Source organism: Thermobia domestica, chromosome 7 (genome assembly GCF_964235325.1).
Source record: "Thermobia domestica chromosome 7, izTheDome1.hap1.1, whole genome shotgun sequence".
In the NCBI taxonomy this organism is placed as follows: domain Eukaryota; kingdom Metazoa; phylum Arthropoda; class Insecta; order Zygentoma; family Lepismatidae; genus Thermobia; species Thermobia domestica.
Window position 1 is genome coordinate 170,099,119 of NC_137460.1, and position 11,275 is coordinate 170,110,393.

An 11,275-nucleotide genomic window follows, 5' to 3' on the forward strand; every position below is an offset into this window, starting at 1 on the left:
ACGGGTACATTGGAAGTGTTGAACTTTTAAAAAAATAAAATAAAACATCACATCCTAATCATTACACATTCCAACACCACACTGTTGTATATAGCGGTTGTGTATGTCTCCGGCATTTGTTTCATAGCCAAATAATAATGGAAAAGGAAGGATAACCATTTCTCCAGTCTAAGATGAACTTTTTGGGGGAGTGTTTTTCCCAATAAGCACCATATATAACTGACAATATATTAATTTTGTATGTAATGTATTTGCTTATTACATACTGCATGCAAGAAGAAAGAAAACACTGGTCGTACATGAATTAGAAACTCCAACCGGAAGTAGGCTCAAATCTTGCAAACGGTACGAGATATTCAGAAAAATAATCGAAAAATCCCCCTTTATGATACCCCTTGGCTATTTTTAAATCAATATGTCTTTAACTTGTGTCTGTAAAGAGACATGTACAGATGTTGTAAGGAATGATAAGGCTATATATGCTCATATGCGAATAATGCGCTGTGTAGAGAGCGCAGGTTCAGCTAGTTTCTTGCAAAAATTCTTCAATCGAAGATTTATAATCGCCATTGATTTTCAATTTTGTCGATATTATCTTCAAATTCCACAGAAGGTGAAAGAAGAAGCTAAATCAGTAAAAGATGTTTCACCGGTTTCAAGCTTATTGCCACTGAAAAGCGACATTTCCTGAAGGATGTCTATATTATCAGGCTGAATTTCTTTAAGGAGTTAGTTTATACTTAAACTTACGTCTTCCCGAAAATTTTATTTAACGTCTAGTTTTAACGTACAGGTTTTGAACTGATTCTCTGCTGTGTAACGTCACAATATAACCATCAATGCTAATTTTATGAGGACAATTCTGACAGTGGGGTTTAGAATGTTACAACCTAGAGAACGCATCAAACGTCAGAAAATTGCAAAATGACACACACAATATATTACAATGTGGCTAAACTCAGAAAGTGGCTATAGAAGTGAAAAGCATATGGCTAAAAAACCACTATTGGCTCTTTGGAAATTATGTGACTAACGACGTTCTCAAAATGGCCAGATCTCGTCACAAAGTGGCTAAATTGGCAACCCTAGTCGCAATACGAAGCAACTTACGCACAACCATGCCATGGTACATGGGGTATGTGCCATTCACATTCCTCACATTCCAGTGAAGCATGTAAAAGTACCTTTCAAGTGTCAGAAATTCCTCGAAAGGCACGTACCTAGCGACACGTGCTATGCATATGAAATGTACATTTTTCAAGTACCAGGTACGTAAACGGTACATATGGAACTTAAATGGCACGTTCCTAGAATGTACCTGGTTGGGTGGGAAGGATAATTTGGAGGTTGACATTACATACAACGCTTTCCTGAATAATAATAATAATAATAATAATAATAATAATAATAATAATAATAATAATAATAATAATAATAATAATAATAATAATAATACAAACTTTGAGTAATGTATTTTATGTAGTTAACATAGGTGGGAAGAAGGAGACTCATACGAGAATAAAATGGAAAGCTTATCTGTAGTAAAGGTAAAAACTATTGGTTACTTCATATGAATACAAACAAAAATTGCGTTCCAGCAATGCTTTGTGAATCTCCCCTTGACGAGTTTTCTGGCTACGCCACTGCTGGAACCTTTCATGTGCTTCGGTCCTTTGCTACTCTAGTCATTTCCAAATAAGAATTGCATTTATACGTAGGTATAACTCTGTGTAATGTGATTCACGTTGAAAGATGAGCGGAAGGTAACTTCCTATGTCAACATCCCCGAATTTAGACACAGGCACAGTTAAGTTCACAGTAATAACAAAGGGGATATGCCTTTCTTCACATTAAAATTATAATGAATTTAATTGTTGATTGGTGATAGTGTACCGGTTTAAACCTGTTTTAAAACCGCTTTGCGATTTTAGTGAGTTTTAGTGAGGTTTTAATGACTGAACTTTCTCCAACATCTTCGGAAATGTGATAAAAGATGTGATAGTGTGATAATTTAAAAGGTTTTTGTTTGATAGTGTTTTCCAAGCCCAAGCTTTTTATAGTTATCATCACTCATTGTTGGAAGTATTCTTTACATTTCCTCAGCTGATTGAATTCCAAAAATGAAAAATACATTTCTAGTTTTCATTTATTTCATTTATTTACTATAAGTACAGTGCGTCCCACTAGCTTTCGAACCCGAAAATAACGTTATATTTCCGAACAAATACACATAGGAAAATGAAATTCACAATACACGTACCTTGTTTTATGCTGAATACATGACCGTCACAGCAGGTGCTGAAAGTATCCTCCCTGGACGTCAAGACATGTTTGTACACGGCGTTCCATATTGTAAAAAGTCCGATGTAGAGTCTCCGGTGTGATCTCATGAATCGCATTCTCAGTGTTGTTTCGCAACTCTTGCAGTGATCGTGGGTTGTTTCTGTAGACACAACCTTTAAGAAAATCCCATAAAAAGAAATCAGGTGGTGTCAAATCCAACAAGTCGCTTCAAAAAGAAGAAAAAATCAGAGATTTTCAAAAGAGTGGCAGCAAAAATTAAGGATTTTGACACAAAAGGCGCAATTCAATTGCTAATCTCAGATGACACATAGATCACATTGAACGAGCAGACCTATAAGCTTCCAATGCCATCCAACAAGCATCGAATGCCATCTAGGAAACTTTCGGTTCCAGATCCTCCTTTAGAGAGTGAACCTGTTTTAAAAGTGGATGCTAAGACGGTTTATAGAGCCATCTATAGTTTTCCTAGTGGTTCAGCTCCAAGTATTGATGGCTTATCTCCACAACATCTAACGGATTTGTTATCCAAATCGGCAGGGGAAACAGCTGAAATATTGTTGGAAAACCTAACGAGGTTAATTAATCTTTTATTGTGTGGAAGAGTGTCTCAATATATACGAAAATATTTCTTTGCAGCCACACTTTCTGCACTTACTAAGAAAGAAAGCGGAATTCGTCCAGTAGCTGTAGGTTGCACCTTAAGAAGATTGACTTCTAAGCTCGCATGCTCCAGTGTTAATGAGCAATGCTCTTCCTATTTCTAGCCCAACCAATTAGGGTTCGCAACGAAAACAGCGTGTAAAGCAATTATCCATTCAACCCGAACTTTCATCAAGAACCATGAAAATTCACAGCACGCCATTCTCAAAATAGAGTATAAAAATGCCTTTAATACAGTACAACGTGATATCATGCTAAGTGAAATAAAGCAACAGTTCCCTGCCGCCTATCCCTTTTTCTGGCAAAGTTATGCTTGTCCATCAATGCAGTTTCTTGAGAGAAAACAATACTGTCCCAGGTCGGTTGTCAAGAAGGGGATCCCGCTGGCCCAATGCTTTTGAGCTTATCAATCCATCCTATAATTCTCAAGTTATCATCTGAACTAAACTTATTTTATTTGGATGATGGTACTTTAGGTGCGTCCCAACAATCTGTTTTTCATGATGTGAATACTTTATTAGCGTTGTCTAAACGCATTGGCTTAGAAGTTAATCCTTCTAAATGTGAACTGTTTTTCACATCTGGTCAAGTGGACCCCACTTTTGTATCACACTATTGTACAGCTTCTTCCTGGTATTCGAACAGTTAATGCGAACCAGTTATTTCTTTTAGGTGCTCCACCTCTTTTAATGAGCACCTAAATCAGTTTAAAAATGTTATTGAACGTTAAAAAATTATACCATCTCAGTTGGCATATTTCCTTCTAAAAAACTGCATGGGTATACCAAAGTTACAATATTTTCTTCGTACTACTCCAACATGGTGTATGCTATATCTACTTCTCCAAATGGATGCCTGCCTGAAAAAAGCATTAGAGTCTATTGTAAATATATCAATGAATCAAATACAATGGACACAAGCTAGTCTTCAAATTCAAGTCGGAGGTTTGAACATCCGCAGAGTCTCAGACCTCAATCTTCCAGGTTTGTTTTCTCTTGGAGGTCACTCATCTCCAACATTCTTAGCATTCCTGTTGATGATGTGGTCATTCATCACTTGACAGAGGCAATTGACGTATGGAAGTTCTTATTTGGAAATGAGATACCATCTACATTGGAAAAGCTGGGACAAAATAATCTTAAAATCAATTATTGAACACGAGTTAATCTTGGATAATGTATTTCATATAGCGCGCTTTAAGGCATTACAAGAAAAAGAATCTGGTGCATGGTTGCAATCAATTCTATCAGGTATATTGGAACTCTCATGGATAACAAATCTTTTCGTCATTGTATTGCTCTACGCCTTGGCATGAACATGTGTAAAAAATGTGCATGCATTTGTCGGGAGCAGGTCAATGAATAGGAAGAGCTACCACAAATGTAATAGCCCCTACTGTATACGTTTATCTTGGATACGTTCGGTTGTTTGAATTATACTTATGAAAACAATCTCTTATGAATTTACCCCGCTTTTACTTTCCCAACTCATAGCGCTTTACGCATCATAGCCTAAGCCTTCGTAAAAATTCACAACCTACTCGGCTAGTAAGAAAGTATTTAATTAACTAGAGCACTCTTTCTTAAACTATACGACTGATCGACGCAGACTGTTCAGTAACAACACGCTCACTGCAATAAAACATATTCCAACTGGGCATTAAAAAAATCCAGGAATAGCTCATATCCTAGTCGATCCCCGCGAGATACTCCTTCGGCGCAACGCCTTCCACTCAGCATTTTCTGCTTGCCATCATCGTAGAGATCAGTGTTGCCGACTACCGGAAGCGCCGCACTCAAACTCCCCTGCAGCTTGATCAACAGGCTTTCAGGTCACTTAACAACTCAGAACGACTTCTTCTTTCTGCTGGAATCCATACTTTTTCCGCACAACACTAGAAACACTGCCTTCTAGTTCCCATGAAAACACTCCAGGAGTTCAGTACTAACGCAGGCCTGACCGCTGAAACACATATTAGCTGACCGCCGAAACATCTTACTCTGATAAGACTCAAAGGTAACATAATACCTAGTGAAGAAAAACCTCACTTCATTCTTTAACATCCGCTCTAAGTATAATCGATAATAAAAAAACTAAGCAATCACCGGCAGTCCTAAGTTAGAATCAACCATTCCCCTCAGGAAAGTACCTAGAGCGCTACTTTCGTCATCGAACGAACCATCATAGCCAAGGATTAAGCGCAGCAGCTTAAGTGTTACCATCCACGGCACGACTCCAACGTCTATCCTTCTTATTAAGTGAATTCGTAAATAGCTCCTCTATACACTCCCCCATTAGCTCCTCTGTAACGGAAAAATCCGCAGCAACATCCGCATCATCGCCTCCAGACACATCGCCGCTACATACATCTCCAACATTCCAGGAGCTAATTGTACCCCTTCATACTCTTCCACTGACTTTCCTCAAAGTCAGCATACACGGGCCAAGCATCCCCTATAACCCTATTGGCATAAGCCAGAAGCAAAACCTTGAGAGCAAAACAACCTTCATACTCAGTCCGAACATTAAGGTTCAAAGCGGCCGAGTAATTCTCCAGCCCCCTTTTTCTTGTTGCAATAATTACTGCGGTAATACGAGCTCGGAACAAGCGGCGGTCGCAGGTTGATGCGTCCCCCTCTACTATCTGAACACTTGAAAATTCCTTCAAAGACACGTTCAACAAAGCAGGAGAGCGGGAAATTCGCACAACGTGATTTACTGTCCATGGGGGTTCTCACGAGACCCCCTTCGACGCTACCCTACGAGCAGCGCAAACCATCCGTGGACGCAGATCGGTGACTCATTTTGAAAAGCATCTTTCTCGACTGAGTCGTGTTGTAACAAAGCTTGAACTCGAGAGATATTGCTTCCCTTCACACTTATAGGTAGCATCTAAACGACCACCACGCCCCTTGAACACCGCGTCGACTACCCCGCAACAACACGGGCGCTTATAATACAGACAATCTTCAGAAGTGGTATTTACCCGCTGGACATATGAAGAGGCTGAAACTTCAGCAAGACAGTCGTAGCAATTGGGGCGCCGCAGCCTGGGAAGTTCAAATACACCACCTTTCCGATGTTCTCCAAAGCTCAAGGAGTCCTCATCCATGTTCGTACCGGGCCAGATGCCGGAAAAGCATCCCGACACTTCAGAGCTACTTGAACACAAGCCTTCATCCAAACACTCGCACTCTGGTAAAGAGCCACTATAACCTAATCTATCCTCGCACGATCTGACATAAACGTCAGCACGTGTGACTCCCTATCTCTGAAAACTTCGAGGGCCAGTGTCTAGAAAACCAGAACCCTACTTCAACTTATTCCTTCTTTGTGTTGAGCCCTGGCCACTCCACCACATATTAGAAACAAGGTAATTAGCCTCACTGTTCTCTCTACTCTCCACAGTTTTTTCTTAGTGGTGGTGTCTTCGCTACCATTCTCCAATTTTCCATGCAAATTTGACCTCGCGTTGCTGCACACCAGCCGCTACCACAGGTAAACGACACAGCCACATCCACGACGAGAGCTCTCCTTCGTCTCGGATAGCCTTACCGCACACCACACGCGAAATGCCGGACATCCCGCCGAGCGAGAAAACCACGAACCGCGCTAAAAAATCGCTCTGGAAACGGACAGCTACACCATCGATCCAAGGGGTAATTTGCTATATATGATTAAAATTAGTTTGATTTTTAAGCAAAAGCTATAAACCGTCATAAATAACATGTTTTACAAATATTAAATATATTGAAGGGTAGTAAGTATATACATGTATCTCATGTCATACAGTATCTCTGTTTGTTTCCACTGTACATCTATTGCATGCGAGTACTTTTTTCCCTTCTACTCTGTGACCTCCTTTCTCAGTTCAGCTCATGAATTAATGTTACTTGAAAAATATTGTGGTGTAATATTTGATTACTTTTATTTACCAATGTTGAATATCTTGTAACAACAAGTTAGAAGTTTTGATGAGGTTATCGGAAGTTATCACAATGGGTATGACTCTCGAACTTTTCAGTGCTAAAATAAACTCTTAGGTATGAGCTTGAAAAAGTCGAAAATCGAATGTCAAGTAGTACTATGTTGCTTATGGTATATGGAAGTGCCTAGATGGTTCTCAAATTCTGTTGGAATATAATTTGGTATGTATAAAAGTACCTAATCTCTAAAAATGATTGAGACTTCTATATTTTTTAATAAAACAAATTGAAATAGTTTAACAGCAAAGTTATATCCATAACACTTTTGACACGTAGACTCTATTATACACTTAGCGTATGTTGGAAGTAAATCAAAATTGGCTGGTTACGAGAAGAGCCAAATGATGCAGTGCATATTCCATAGGATAAGATAATTAGAGAGCTTTGCTACACATTCATAAAGAGTTAGAGATTTAATGCTTACTAAAGAAAAAGAAATGGACCAATAATAAATATAATAACGCAGTCAAATCCACCATAATAGGCATAATTCCGTAAATAGTAACTTGGGGCGTTATTCCCAATATGTCACAGAACCTGGTTAAATGTCCAGACACTGAATTCGAATATCGAGTCGTTGAACATTTGATGTTTAGTCCCCAACGGGCATCACCTTGAAAAGATGCACTGTTGGTCCAAGGTCTTAGTCCTTTACATGCAACTTATGTCCCTATAGTGGCTTTATTTTCTTAAACAGTAGGACTGTCGTCTATAAGCACCTCATTTTCTCAGATAATGGTCTGGTTTGAATTCCTCTTCCCAATGTACAGCACATCAAGAACAGTCAAAGCAAATATAAACACTCAAATGTCTTCTTCAGAATTTCCAACTGCGTTGCAACAATAATATATCATGTCATACCGTACAGTATTATTCTAGTTGAGCTGTTATAGTTCGTTCGACAAGAAGCGGTTGTTGAACTAATTGATAAAGTTAATGAATTTCTTGAAAGGTCTCTCAGCGTAAATTTGTTATTTCCGTACACTAGCTTTTCTGTTAAAAAAGAATTGTTAAAATACCGTCATCACTGCCGAGTAAATTTTCAGGGTTACCCCTCACTAAAAAAACGGAACCATTCAAGAAATCCCTTGGGTCCGTCCAAACCCGAACCTACCTTCGCAGCCTTTGATGACAATGTTATATTAGAACATTCCTTTCACTTTCTCCCGAAACATACTGTCAACAGCAGCCTTTATAGTTCTCATCATTTTAGTCCAGCCCGGAAGGCAGAAAATCGTCTAGTTCCAGTTACAACAATTATCACTATAGAGTAGAAAAGATCATTTCAAGAATGATTTTCTTGTCAGTGAAGCCTCATCTAAGAGGTATGAGATGCTGTTTAACATATACCAAGTACTGTATATAGTGTAATGTTATTGACAGGGTATTACTGTTTCTTTGTGTTAAACATTTAAGAGAAATACAGTGTATTACATATGAATAGTTCAAGCTGGCAAGATGTATATTTTTCGGATACATAATTTTCATCGACAATTTACCTACAATGACCCTACAATTTAATTCTGCTCGAAGCCATCTGACTCTGACAGAATGGGACTGCGACTAGACACGCCGAAACAACGGCAGACAAAAAATTGAGTACCTCTTCTAGAAGGATATAAAGAAAACAAAGTACATTTTCTTCACAAGTGTTGAGGAACTGTTTAACTTTTTATGCTACCGTTAAAAACTGAGTTGCAGATTTTCATAGTAATCATCATAGTAATAGTAATAATATTATATTAGTCATAGTAATAATCATAGTAAATAAAACATTCCTCCTTCAACAATGTTGACTATTAGACATCAACCAAACTTTTCATATTTGACTAGCTTTTTGTTCTCGCAGATAAAGTCTGGAGTTTGTAAATAAGAAAACTTTAGAAGTAATTTAGTCGTACATCTAGAATATCGAGTAAACTTTGCATCATGTTAGATCTGAACTTGTCCCACAAGCTTTCCCATTACTGTATGTTGTAAACTACTTTGGAACTTTCGAACCACTAAAGGAACTGCAAATGAATGCAATGTAACTTCTCCGATATCGATGAAACTACCACCGATAAAACTCTGGGTTCATTAGAATCAACACAACTCTAAAATGAACTCATTTGACCTTCCCTGGTCCAGCTGAATCATCACCTGAAAATATATTGTTTCGTCAGCTACAAATTAGCCAAGTATTTTGTTTTCGAGTTCTCATGAAATAGATAATATTCCAGTTCAAATTCTTTGCTTTCGATCATGTTGATATAGGGGAGAAGAGGGTAATAGCGGTTAGGCGATAATGATGGTCAGTGATGTCATTATATAACGGAGAGTCACAGACAAATTTTGACAGGTGCTGTTTCTCCCGAGTCCCCAATAAAACTTGATAAGCATCCCCGCCCAGATCGCAGTCTTTGTTTAAGTACAGTAGTGAAAAGTGTGTTTTTTCATTTTCTGATCTAAAAATAAGTGACATTTACAGACTTGTTGTACCATTTGTTGTTGTTCGATAGTGCTGCAGCTTGTACATAGAATACTTTGAAGAGTCTTCTTAAAGGTACGTATTCATTTTTAATTAATTGAGCTATATGTGTGCTATACACTGAAGGGAATAATAAATGTACGTTTCGGATAATGGCGGTCACTCGATAATTATGACCGGTATTACCCTCTTGAGTCTTGAATAGTATTCTTATGTCTCATTTCAGATGCCCTCTAAGTGGACAAGGAAAACAGACAAAGGGAAATGGTCAACACAGTCGCTGGAAAATGCTATTGCTACCATAAGAGGAGAGATATCGATTCGGAAGGCAGCCAAAATGCATGGAATTCCCTTTAGTACCTTAGAAGAGCGAGTGAAGAAAGGTGTTTTTAGCTCTCCAAGGTTTGGAAGAAAAACTTATTTTCCTCCAAATTATGAACACGCTCTTGCGAATCACGTCAAATTACTGTCCAAAATATTCCACGGTTTGTCACCTATTCAGTTGAGACGCATAGCTTTTGAATATGCCGAACGTAATAACATAAAAAATCGTTTTAATAAAGCAAACAGGATGGCTGGAAAGGATTGACTTAGCGGTTTCCTTAAACGGCATGATATTAGCGTCCGGAAACCTTAAGCTGTGAGTGTAGGTAGAGTTATGGGCCTTAATAAGATGGATGTTAATCGGTTTTTCACCAATTTGGAGGAAGTAATGGAGAAGTACCATTTTAAAGATACTAATATATGGAATATGGATGAGACTGGCATAACCACAGTCCAAGATCAAGTCGTGATTGCTGTAAAAGGACAGAAAAGAGTTGGCTCAATCACCAGCTGGGAGAGAGGAAAGACTATAACAGTTGTTTGCGCTATGAGTTCCGGAGGTCAGTTCGTGCCACCAATGTTCATATTTCCTCGGCAGCGCATGACACCATTGCTGGAAAAGAACGACCCACCCGGTTCTATTTATCACTGCAGTAAATCAGGATGGATAACAGAAGAACTATTCGTGTTGTGGCTTAAGCATTTCGCGGACTTCACCAATGTATCGAAAGACAATCCTGTCTTATTAGTCCCTGACAACCATACTTCTCACTACACATTAGAAGCTTATGAGTTTTGTAAAGATCGTGGAATCGTTATGGTTTCCTTACCACCTCACTCTTCCCATCGTCTCCAGCCGTTAGATGTGACTTTTTTCCTCCTTTAAAGGCTTGCATATCGCAGAGAATGTGATTTGTTCATGAAAAGCAGGAATTTTCAGAAGATAACCCCTTATGATGTAGCTGAACTTTTTCATAAGGCATATGCAGTCGTAGCGACTATTGCTAAAGCAATTTCTGGGTTTCAAGTCACAGGTATCAAACCACTTAATCCAAATATCATTACCGAAAAAGATTTCCTTTGCGAAACAAAACTACAGAATTCGTCTAGTACACCTGTTTGTACTGATGATGCATCTCCAGCAGGCGATCACTCAGAACCAGGTTCGCTGTTATCTTCTAGTCTACAAACAGACAACAAACCTGAAGATCGAGTGCAACAAGGATGTTCACCAAGTAACCCTAGTTCTACATCTTCTAAAGAACCTGAAATGTTAGTTCCAATAGAAGACATCTATAATCTCCCAACGACGAGAACGGGCTATCGGGGAAAAGAGCGGGAAAGAACGCATTCTCAAATATTAACATCCACACCAATGAAAGACCGACTTAAAAAGAAGAAAGCAAAGAGACTTCAGAAAGGCATTAAAAGCTCTAGTAAGATAAAGGAGAGAAAAGAAGAAGAAATATTTAAGAACTGTGAAGTACAGAGCAAGAAGAAAAATGAACGTAAGCAGAAGAAATTACTAAAT

At 38.5% G+C, this 11,275-nt stretch overlaps 1 protein-coding gene across 1 annotated transcript; it reads left to right on the forward strand.

The window, feature by feature from the left end:
• The first annotated feature begins 10,093 nt into the window (after positions 1-10,093).
• Positions 10,094-10,630, forward strand: LOC145689412 (uncharacterized). Its single transcript, XM_081763567.1, has one exon. It carries the CDS (start codon positions 10,094-10,096, stop codon positions 10,628-10,630), a length of 537 nt encoding a protein of 178 aa, XP_081619693.1.
• The last annotated feature ends 645 nt before the right edge of the window (positions 10,631-11,275 follow it).

What these genes read in the sequence shown, in the direction of transcription:
- LOC145689412 (XM_081763567.1), top strand. Translation starts at nt 10,094, where the DNA reads ATGGATGTTAATCGGTTTTTCACCAATTTGGAGGAAGTAATGGAGAAG.